A 12,444-nucleotide genomic window follows, 5' to 3' on the forward strand; every position below is an offset into this window, starting at 1 on the left:
GGCAGCTGATTGATGTTTCTCTCTCATCGATGTTTCTGACTCTCTATCTCTCTCTCCCTTCCTCTCTGTAAAAAATCAATAAAGTATATATTTTTAAAAAAAGAAAGAAATAAGAAATATATAATCTGATTATCACTGTTTTAACAAGAGCTGCTATTTCCATATTTGTATTCCCCTGATAACAAACCCCCAAATCAATTTATAGTCCATACATTTCTAAAGTAAAAAATTTGGGGCTCAAAGAAAAAAATCATAAGGGATATCAAAAAATGTCTGTAAAAAAATGAAAATGAAAACACAACATACCAAAAATTTCTGGGATACTGTGAAAGCAATACTAATAGAAAAATTAATAGCAGTAAGCCCTTACATTAAAAAGATCTCAAAATCAACAACCTAACTCCACCTCAAGGAACAAAGAAGGAAGAGTAAGGAAAAAACCTTACTATACCTCCAAGAAAAAAAGAATAAACTAAACCGAAACTTAGCAAAAGGAAAGAAATCATAAAGATTAGAACAGAAGTAAATAAAATAGAGAACAGAAAAACAATATAAAAAACTAAGAGTTGGTTTTTCAAAAAGATCAACAAACTTGAGAAAACTTTAGCTAGATTAAGAAAAATGCAAATAAATAAAACCAGAAATGAAAGAGGAACATTACAACTGATGTCACAGAGATAAAAAGGACTATAAAACAATACTATGAGCAATTTTATGCCAACAAAAGAAATGGATAAATTCCCAGAAACACACAACTTACCAAGACTGAATCATGAAGAAATTTTAAAAAAATTTAAATAGACCGACAACTAGTAAGGGGATTAAAACAGTTATCAAGCACCTTCCAAGTGGCTGGAGTAGGGGGGTAAAAAGAAAAGCCCACTCAACTAAAAGAAGACAAACAATCCAATTGAAAAATGGACAGAAGACCTGCATAGACATTTCTCCAAAGAGGACACACAAATGGCCAAGAGACACATGGAAAAATGCTCAAAGTCATTCATCATCAGAGAAATGCAAATTAAAACCATAATGAGATATCACCTGTCAGAATGACTGATCAAAAAAATAAACAACAAAAAATCAATAAATCTGTGCACCAGGCCTCTAGTATGCATATAAGATCTTTGGTTAATCTCTTCCCACCCTCCCCCCTTCCCTCTGAGATTCATCAGTCAGTTCCATGTTTCCATGCCTGTGTGCTGAGGGTCTGCCCCCCAGTGGTCAGTGTACATCATAGCTACCAAACAGTTGCTTAGGCTTTTATATAAAGAGATCTTAGAGATTACACACACAGAAGAAAACCCTGTTAAAACAAAGTTGCAGGATACAAAATCAACACACAAAAATCAGTCGTATTTCTTCTATACACTAACAATGACCAATCTCTATCAAAAGCCCAATTTGCAGGAAGAAAAACCCAAAATTCTAATATTAATATGGAATCTCAAGGGATCATGAATAGCCAAGACAATCTAAAAAGAAGAACAAAGTCGGTGGCCTCAAACTTACTGATTTCAAAACATACTAAGAAGCAACAGTAATCAAGACAGTGTGATACTGGCAGAAGTACAGGCCAATGGAAAAGAACAGGAGGCTCAGAAATAAACCCTCAGGTATGTGGTCGAATGATCAAGAGTGCTAAGACCACACAATGAGGGAAGGACAGTCTCTTCAACAAATGGTGCTGGGAATACTGGATATCTACATGCAAAAGGATGAAGTTAGACAGTAAAAATGAACTCAAAATGGATTAATGATCTAAACATAACACCATAAACTATAAAACACCTAGAAGAAAACATCGGGGAAAAGCTTCAGGCATTGCATTTGGCAATGATTTCTTGGCTTTGACACCAAAATCACAGACAACACAAGCAAAAATAGACAAATAGGACTACATCAAACTTTAAAACCCCTTTCTTATTAAAGAAGCTTGGACTACAGAGAATCACATTTCCCACGGCTACTCAATGCTTTTAACTTTTAATAAGAATTAATACCTACACCAGAATCATCACCCTAGATAAACGTTTTAAAAATACTACATTTAGAAACTAATAAGCTAGAATAAAGTTTGAAAAAGAAAATTAAGAAATTTGTGAAAAAGAAAACAAGTGTTCTTAAATATAGCCTCTATAGGCCATAAAACTCATGAAGCAACAATCAACATATACTGCTCACCCTGTCCCCAACGTCATAAATACTGATATCAGGATGTCTGGGGAAAAGGCATGGAGTACAGTTCGGTGTAGAACACATACATTAAAAGTAGCAGATGCAAAAAGAGGGTAACAAAATAAATAAAGCGGGAGGATGGGGAAGCACTCGAAGTCCGGAAGAAATAGGCCCAAATAGAGCTTCCACCAGCCTCATCAACGGGTGAGTAGTCACAGTCTTCTTTAATACTATGACATGAATAATGCACGTTGGAATAAAGTCACTCACCTTAACCAAAAATAACCACCCAGCTTCTGACTAAAAGAGGCTGAACCTCTTTATAAATACAGGGAACCTGGAAGCAAGAGCCCTTCTGGATAGGAGAGGAACTAACCACCTGGGACGCTGACAAACTATAACACAAAAATCAGACCTATTACATCTCTTTGACAGTCAGGTGTCTAATGTATGTATTCCAACAAATAGCTCTTGGCAATCCAGGTTCTGCATTATTTGGCATCGGGAAACCTACCTGATGGTGGTGAGGAGAGGAATCTGAGAGGATATGCAGCTACTGTCAAAGATTCTGCAAAATAAAGAACAAGAATAAAGTAACAGCCTTCATTATTGCTTGCAAATTTTTCTCAAATAACATCAGTGTTGTTTAATAACCTTTTCATTGGTTCATGACATGAAGTGATTATTTTAAAATATATAGAATCAGTATCTAATAAACCTCAGCTAATATAGTTAACGAAACTTACAAGGAATATGGTAAAATTTAGAGCGTATTATGTATTGTAAAATAATTTAAGCACTATTACGCCAAACTTAAAATGTACATTCTAAAGTAATAATCTGGATTATAATACTACATTCAGATTCACAGTAATATATTAGTAGGTCATACTTAGGGGTGTGGTCTAAAAATGCACAAGTAATCGAAAAGCACATGCATGTATCAAGAGCAATTTCTCTATGAGACTCATCAGCTGAGGGCCTGATAAGTGTCACTTCCAGGTGCAGGCAAGACTAAGACCCAACCAAGGGGAGGCGTCCTTGTGGGGCAGCTGGAGGAGTCCAGAAGCCTCCACCAGGTACCCTGGCAGAAAGAAACAAACCTTATCGCCACCACCTTCCCCTCTTTTTGTACCTCGCTATTCCAGTGCAGTTTCTTGGCACTAGAGCTTATTGCCTGATTAGATTACTAGAAATCCACATCCCTAACAGCTAATGTAACAAGAGTAAACTCTGCAGCACAAATGTACAGGAATGGGATAAATGGCAGCTGCTGAGACAAAGGATGCTGTGCGGGTGGGACGGGAACACTGAACTGCCACAGCCTGGTGACTGAATCTCTTCATGTACCACCTGGTAAAGCTCACAGACTTTGCTAGAAATTAAGCAGGTACCTGCTACACACTGCAGACCAAGCTCTTCCCAACAGATGGGTCTAAACAGAAATTAGGTGCCTTTCTAGAGCCTGGTTCACAGTTTATACATTCAACAGATCCTTGGTGAATAGATAACGAATGAATTCCAAAATCGCTTAAGGTAAAACTCTCATAAACTGAGAAACGCTTGCAATGTTAAGCAAAATCAGGGACTTAAGAAGAAAACAAAATCATTTTCCTTTGTGGTTGCATTATTCTCCACATCTTTTTATTGGCATTATTTTTTATTTTGGGTTCAAGTGGTTTATATTACATTTCTTAGTCTATTTTTAGGAAGTCACTATAGAAAGGTACCAAAGCTAAAACCATAAAACTGTATCTACTAGCTCGTACAGAAGCCCAATTTGGGGATCTTTTCTGCCTGTCCATGGCCTCGGACTCCGCAACTTCCATTCAGCACTTCACTTGTAGAATAGAACCTACTGTCACCGAAGTCAGAGCTTCTCCCTGTGCTAACATTACTTCCCTTTCAAGGTATCACAAGCCTGCTTTCATTGCGATATCCAGGACTATTCAGTGCTGAAAGGGAAGCCCAGCATCTATTCCCCAGGGCAGCTACAGACCTTCCTTGTCAATCTCAAGGAAATTTCCAGGCACAAAACTAAAGAGAAAAAAAAAACCTAAAGAGCCATCAAATACAGGTCATTGATCTTCAGGTTTACAGCTATTATAGATATAGCTATAAACAATAACACTAGTGATTGAACAAGGAGCAGCAAACAAAGCTACTGATTTATTGACACAGTAGCTACAGACACTTTAGATTCCTTAACATATCTCTGTCTTCCCACTTTACCTCAGCTTACAGTCAGCACATGTGGTCACTACTCTGTGACCAGTCAGAGGTGAAAAATAAGCAGAAGCGATGCTCTTTGTGTGTTCAGACAAAGAAACCAAAGGCTGGCTTCCCTTGGGATTCAGGTGCCTTGCATCGTAAATATGAACATCTCTGTAACGGGAGGAATAAGTCTTGGTGTTACCACAGCACATGTAATAAGCCTCTAGGACAGTGCTAATCATAATTAGACAAACACTCACCACATTCGAGAACAGTTAAGACAGAACCCTCTAATCTTCTGCATCAATTTTACAAACACTAGTAAAGATTTAAAATATTACAAAAATTCCAATAGCATAACAATGTAAGCAGTGGGTATTGAGATAAGAGTCTAGTTCAGCGATTCTCAACCTGTGGGTCGCGACCCCTTTGGGGTGGAACAAACCTTTCACAGGGGTCGCCTAAGACCATCGGAAAACACATATATAATTACATGTTGTTTTTGTGATGAATCACTATGCTTTAATTATCTTCAATTTGTAACAATGAAAATACATCCTGCATATCAGATATTGACATTACGATTCATAACAGTAGCAAAATTACAGTTATGAAGTAGCAACGAAAATAATTTTATGGTCGGGGGTCACCACAACATGAGGAACTGTATTAAAGGGTCGCGGCATTAGGAAGGTTGAGAACCACTGGTCTAGTTGGTTTTCCAATATCTCCAAGAAAAAAAATTAACACAGACTAACAAGTTATAAGGTCACATAACTTTTTTTTTTTTTACAAGTTTTCTTCTCAAAAGACTAAAAGTAAATGCATTTGATGCTAGGGAAAACAAAAATGTGTGCTTGTTTCAATACTTTAACTATTAATTAAATCCAAAAGATTTTTTTTTAGTCACACTCAAAAATACTGTGTAGAAAAAAAATTTATTCAGCTGTATCACAAAAGTCAGATATCTTTAACAACCAAACTGAAATATTATCCCTCACATTAAAAGACCTATCGCGCCAAAACCGGTTTGGCTCAGTGGATAGAGCGTCGGCCTGTGGACTGAAAGGTCCCAGGTTCGATTCCGGTCAAGGGCATGTACCTTGGTTGCAGGCGCCTCCCCAGCCCAGGCACTGGTCAAGGCTCATGCAGGAGGCAACCAATTGATGTGTTTCTCTCACATCGATGTTTCTCTCCGTCTTTCCCTCTCTCTTCCACTCTCCCTAAAAATCAATAGAAAAATATATCCTCGGGTGAGAATTAACAATCACAAAAAAACAAAAAGATCTATATCATAGTCCTGGCCAGGGTGACTCAGTTGGTTGAGCACCGTCCTGTGCACTGAAAGGTTGCCAGTTTGATTCCCAGTCAGGGCACATAGCTAGGTTGCAGGTTCGATCCCTGTCGGGGTGCGTGCAGGAAGCAATGGATCAATATTTCACTCTCACATCAGTGTTTCCCTTTCTCTTTCTCTTCCTCTCTTTCTAAAATCAGTAAAAGCATGTCTTTAAAAATTTAAAAGAAAGACCTAGTAAAGCACTACACTCAGCCTATGCATTGTATAATTCAAAATGTATTAAACTGAACCCTTTAAATGTAACCTGCTAAACCTGTCTCATATTACCTCAGCATTCTTGCTGGTCGGTAGATATATGTTTATTAATTAGAAATAATTATGATTCTAAACTTAATTCTTCTGAAAATTTTGAATGTTTTTTGGGTAACCATGGGTTTTAGTTGCTACTGGCCATTTGAACTGAAGCAAAATTAGTGCAGTAAGCTCTAGTCAGTGTCAGGTTGTGCTAGGATCTCCATACTGACATACAGACCCCGCTGTAAAGTCAGCAACTTTGACAACTTCATTAACCCTTTTGATAGAAAAATCCTTTAGTTTTTAGGATGTTGTCAAGATTTATAGATGAAATGAGTGCTTCTCTCCCTGAATAAGCCAAAAGAGGGCTTCAAGTCTTTTAATAACCCATCAATCCCTGGATGACCAACGTTTGTAGGCAAATTAGCTATAATTTCACGCTTAAGTTGCTAGAGGGCCAGACCATTATAAATAGGGAAGCAGGTTGTTTACCACAACAGTAGAAGTGATTTTTTTTCTGAAGATATGGGTAAACAACGCGATTTAACAGCCTTTGAGTGTGGGATATATTTGAACGTGAGTGGCCAGATTGTTATGACCACCGGACGTTTGTAGGCAGATTAGCCAAACACTGCATCTTATGGGATATGGAAGCCAAAGGCCTGTTCGAACACCTTTGCTGTCTGCAGTTACCAAGATAAAACATCTCCAATTCGCACAGGAACACAAGGGTTGGACAGTCGAGCATTGGGAAAAAGTCATGTGGTCCGATGAATCACGTTTCCAGTGGCATCATGCAGATGGCAGAGTGAGAATTTGGCGGAAAGAGCATGAAAGCATGCACCCCACATGCATGAGAACAACCCTTCAATCGCGACTGAGCTGGAGGCACCCTGTAGCCCTCTCGTGTTCCCTCCCTGGCTAACCAACCTCCCACGTCCCTCCCCAGCCTCAATCGTGCACTGGTGGGGTCCCTCGGCCTGGCCTGCGCCCTCTTGCATTTAACCCAATGGCGGAATGATCAGTCACTATGATGCGCACTGACCACCAGGGGACAGACGCTCAACACAGTAATCTCGCAGTCCTAGGGCTCCCGGACTGCAAGAGGGCGCAGGCCGGGCTGAGTGACCCCCACCCCCCGGAGTGCATGAATTTCATGCACTGGGCCACTAGTAAGAAATAAAAAATAAATGTAGAATGTGTGAGTGCTCAAGTAAGAGAGGATGACCACAGTTCTTATCGTTGAATCCTGAACTGTTGCTGATTTTAGGTTTTAATAAGTATTATTATAAACTGAGATTAACAAATTAATATACCAGAGGCATCCCAACCACCATACACCCAAAAAAGCCCAGTATACACAAATGAAACTTGAAGTATTCAGTCAATATATTAAAATGGTTAAGTGTAGCCCTAACCAGTTTGGCTCAGTGGATAGAGCATCAGCCTGTGGACTGAAGGGTCCCAGGTTTGATTCCGGTCAAGCGCACATCCCCAGTAGCGGATGTGCAAGAGGCAGCTGATTGATGTTTCTCTCTCATCGATGTTTCTGACTCTCTATCCCTCTCCCTTCCTCTCTGTAAAAAAATCAATAAAATATATTTTAAAAATAAATAAAATAAAATGGTAAAGTGTAGAGTGAGGCTTTGGAGTCAGACAGACCCAAGTGCAAATTCTAGTTCTGCCAGTTATGTCCTTGAGCAAGCTAATAAGCCTCTTTACCTGTTTTTTCAACTGTTAAATGGGGGATAACATTACCTGCTATTTCACGAGGTATTATAAGGCTTAATAATATATAAAAAGCACACTCAAGTTAATGCCTAACACAAGGTGATTGTTTAAACAGTAGTATGAGGAACACAGTACTAACATGCAACATTATGGATGAATCTTAAAAGCATTGTGCTACCAGGGCGGTGAGGGCATGAGTGGGGGGTGGGAGGGCCATGGGGGATAAGGACATGTATGTAATACCTTAATCAATTAAAAAAAAAAGGCATTGTGCTGGTGAAAGAAACCAAAGACAAACAGCTATATACTGAATGATTCCATTATGGGGCAAAATTATGGGGACAGTGATCACATCAGTGGTTGCCAGGGACTTCAGGAAGGAAGAGGGGACTGACTACAAAGGGTCACGAGGTAATTTTTTTGAGTGATGGAAATTTTCTGTATCTTGATTGTGGAGGTGGTTACACAGGTGTATACAATTTGCCAAAACTTACATAACTGTACTCCTAAATTTTATTATATGTAACTTATACCTCAGTAAACCTGACCAAAAAAAATAAGTGGAAGAACTGTTATATAAAACTCAATACATATTAAAAAGATAGATAAATGATCCAAATAGACATTTCTCTAAGGAAATGCAAATGGCCAGATAAACAGATAAAAAGATGCTTAGCATCATTAATCATCAGGGAAACAAAAATCAAAACTACAATGAGATACCACCTCATACCCACTGGGAAGGCTATACTCACCAACAATTACAAGTGTTGGCAAGGATGTAGAGACATTGGAACCCTTCACAGGTTGCTGATAAATATGTAAAACAAGAGGCCCGGTGCACAAAAATTTGTGCACTCAGGGGGGTCCCTCAGCCCAGCCTGTGCCCTCTCGCAGTCTAGGACCCCTCAGGGGATGTCCACCTGCTGGTTTAGGCCCACTCCCTGGGGGATTGGGCTTAAGCTGGCAGTCAGACATCCCTCTGGCAGCCTGGGAGCCCTCACGGGATGTCCACTTGCCAGCAGGGAGCAGGCCTAAGCTGCAGTCGGACATCCTTAGCGCTGCTGAGGAGGCGGGAGAAGCTCCTGCCACCACCGCTGTGCTGGCAGCCATCAGTCTGGCTTGTGACTGAACAGAGCTCTCCCTGTGGGAGCACACTGACCACCAGGGGGCAGCTCCTGCATTGAGCGTCTGCCCCCTGGTGGTCAGTGTGTGTCATAGTGCCAGTCATTCCCAGTCTTTCTGCTGTTAGGGTCAATTTGCATATTACCCTTTTATTATATAGGATGGTAAAGTCAATTTGGAAAAAAGTTTGGCAGTTCCTCAAAATTTGAACCTAGAGTTACCATATGACCCAGCATTCTAGTCCTGGGTATATACTCAAAAGAAAGGCAAGCCTATGCCCACACAAAACTTATACATTAATGTCCATAGTGGCATTAGTCACAACAGTAAAAAATGAAAACAGCCCACCTGTTTGTCAACTAACGACTGGATGAGTAAAATCAGGCATAGCCATACCATGGAAGCTTATTCAGCCATAAAAAGGAACTAAGTACCAACACATTCTACAACACAGATGAACCTTGAAAACATTTTGCTGAGTAAAAGAAGCCAGTCACAAAAAAAGTACAAACTGTATGACTCCATTTATATGAAATGTCCCAAACAGGTAAATCTATGGAGACATAAAGTAGATTAGTGGCTGTCTAGGTCTGGGGGAGGGGGAAACTGGGAATACCTACTAATGATCAAGGGGTGATGAAAATATTCTAAAATTAGATTGTGGTATGGTTTCACAACTCTGTTCTAAGTACTCTATGTACACTAACCCATCTGCACTTAATCCTCCTAACAACTCTATAAGGTACTGTCCTATTTTACAACTAAGGAAACTGAGGCACAAACAGGTTAAGTAACTTGCCAAGGTCACACAGGTTGTAATAGATGGTCTGGGACTTGAGCAGTATAGATCTAAAGTCGCTACTACCTTATCCACTCTAACTGGTGCACTAATGATTCATGTGTCATTTCATAAAGAATCCAGAACATCGCCTGAGACAATATGTAAACACATTAACATTTACCTCTTCGAAAACAGCCTTGGAGAAATCCCCACAGCGTAATGTGCCATCATAGCTCAGTGACAGTATGTGAGCTGGATTGGCAGGTGAGAAGTAAAGACAGCTCACGGGCTGACTATGGGGTTGAAAAACATAAACTCCATCTTCTTTTGGTTGGTGAGTCTGGAAGAAGGTTGGGGAAAGGAAGAAGAACAAAAACTAATGAAAAGTAGTAATATTTCCTGTCATTATGTCATTATACTATTTGTATCTGTATTATATTCAATCTTTTCTTAGTCCATCATTACACTCACCACCTCCCATTCAGAAAGTCAGAACTAGAAACTTTATACTGTCACTAAGCTCCTTTTTTCTCTAATTTTCAATTCAACAATAAGTCACATTTATTTTTAAGTTTCTAGCTTTTTGCAACTAGGTAGTTTTTTCATTATACAGAGAGAGAAAATTACTGCTCATTATGATTTCAGTTCATAAAATCCTCAGGAAATGAGAAATCCACTCAGTATTATTCCTTACTACCACAAACAGTACCAATGCCGCTACCACTTTGCTTCGTTAAGGATGCTGCTATATAATATGAGTACCTATAGCATTCTCAGAATACTTTTTGCGAGGTATTTAGTCCTGGAACAAAATAAGAGTTTTAGAAATATTTTACTCCCTAAGTACACAATGAAAACGCATGAATCTTAATTTCCACATTAATATTATCATGTACAAAAATAGCCAAGATTTGGAAGCAGCCAAAGTGTCCCTCAGTAGATGAATGAATAAAAAAGCTGTGGTACAGCCTGGACTATGTGGCTCAGTGGTTGAGCATCGCCCTATGAACCAGGAGGTCACAGTTCTAGTCCCCGTCAGGGCACATGCCCGGGTTGTGGGCATGGGGGAGGCAGAAGAAGGTATTGGCGCGGATAAACGGTGAAGGAAGAAGACTTGACTTGGTGTGGTGAACACACAATACAATATACAGATGATGTATTACAGAACTGTACACCTAAAACCTATAAAATTTTATTAACCAAGGTCACTCCAATAAATTCAACAAAAGGGGGAATTACCTTTTCCACAACTAGATTATCAACTCGTAAATCATCACTTTCTGATATGACTAAGTTATATTCTATGCCATGCATCATGTTATGAACCAAAGCAGCTATCATCTCCAAATCTGGTTGAGTCTGCTCTAAAACACTCCTCCATTTTTGTTTTCTTTTTTATTTAAAATTTTAAAATAAACAGAATTTTTTTAAAAAAAAGAAGAAAAATTACAATCACACACACCTCTACTAGTCACTTTTCTCACTCCCTCTTTTTTTCCCCATTTTCCTCCAGCAGCCATTCCTTATTCCTCACTCAAAAGAGGAAAAATCTAAATATCCCCTCAATGTGCTTCTCTCTAGTTTCGAGAATATAGGTGAAAATCTCAGATTTGGTCAATTCACCAGAATGGATTTTCAGGATAGGGCAGGATAGAAGCTAAACCACACTGTGCCCCCTATCATCTTGGCTACAGAATTTGTTTCTGTCCTGGTAAGCAGTTTTTAAGTTATATTTCTTCCTTATTGTTTTAAGTAGTTTTTTTTTTTATTTGACTATCTTTTGTTCATTTTATGAGAAAATTCCAATCCCCCACTTTAAACTAAATACACCAGGTTAAGAGTGAGCCTAACTGTTTTAAACCTAAATGAGTCCAGAACCAGTTAGCTTTGAGCCTGTGACTGTCTGTGCACACTGGATTGGTACAAGAAAGCTGGATGTACAAGCACCGGTTAAGACGAAGATGGTAATCCCAAAAGAGGAGATGGGGCCCTGGCCCAACATGGTGGCAGTAAGAATGGAAATAAAGGGGCAAAAACATTAAAGGACTTTACATAAGGAATAAAGGGAACACCCAGCCTAAAACTCTTCAATGGTTTCCAGTTGCCTTTAGGATAAAAACAAAATTCTTAACAAAAATTATAAAGATATACATCAGCCCTCTGCCCACCTCTACAGCTTCCTCCTAGTCCATTCATCGCCTTTGTACACCCTTTGCTGTCTATGCTCCGGCCACACAGGCATTCTCACAGTCCCTGGAATGCATCAAGTAAGCACCTCCTGCTTAAGGTCCCTGACATGCTGTTCCCCTGGTAAAACTGACAGAAAATTAGGAGAAAAAATTAAGAGCCCTGGCTGTATAGCTCAGTTGGTTAGAGTGTCATCAGATACACCAAGATTGAGGGTTCGTTCCCTGGTCAGGGCATATCTGAGAATCAACCCATGATCACTTCTCAGTCTTTTGGCTAAGATCAAGTGAAGGATCAACCAATGAATGCATAAATAAGTGGAACAACAAATCAATCTTTCTCTCTCTCAAATCAATAAAACAAAATGAAAAACAAGGGAGTGTCAAGGCAATTCAATGGGGAAAGTATTGTCTTTTCAACAAATAGTACTGGGGCAACTGGATATTCACATACAAAAAGATAAACTTGGATATGGACATATATGTAATACCTTAATCAATAAAGAAAAAAAACATAAACTTGGGCCCTTCCCTCACACATACAAAAAATAACTCAAGATAGATCAGCAAACTAAACGTGAAAGCTAAAACTATAGAAGTTTGCGGAAGGGATAGGGGGAACAGGAGAAAATCTTAAA

At 39.2% G+C, this 12,444-nt stretch overlaps 1 protein-coding gene across 1 annotated transcript in view; it reads right to left on the reverse strand.

Moving 5' to 3' along the window:
- WDR76 (WD repeat domain 76) overlaps positions 1 to 12,444 on the reverse strand; it is a 33,562-nt gene that overhangs the window by 1,088 nt on the left and 20,030 nt on the right. Inside the window, exons 10-12 of the mRNA XM_015557516.1 lie at positions 9,770 to 9,960; positions 4,411 to 4,626; positions 2,693 to 2,746 (exon numbers count right to left, since the gene is read on the reverse strand). Of these exons, the coding sequence (XP_015413002.1) occupies positions 2,693 to 2,746; positions 4,411 to 4,626; positions 9,770 to 9,960 (461 nt within the window). The remainder of the gene's footprint in view (positions 1 to 2,692; positions 2,747 to 4,410; positions 4,627 to 9,769; positions 9,961 to 12,444) is intronic.

This window comes from Myotis davidii, unplaced genomic scaffold, assembly GCF_000327345.1.
Source record: "Myotis davidii unplaced genomic scaffold, ASM32734v1 scaffold46, whole genome shotgun sequence".
In the NCBI taxonomy this organism is placed as follows: domain Eukaryota; kingdom Metazoa; phylum Chordata; class Mammalia; order Chiroptera; family Vespertilionidae; genus Myotis; species Myotis davidii.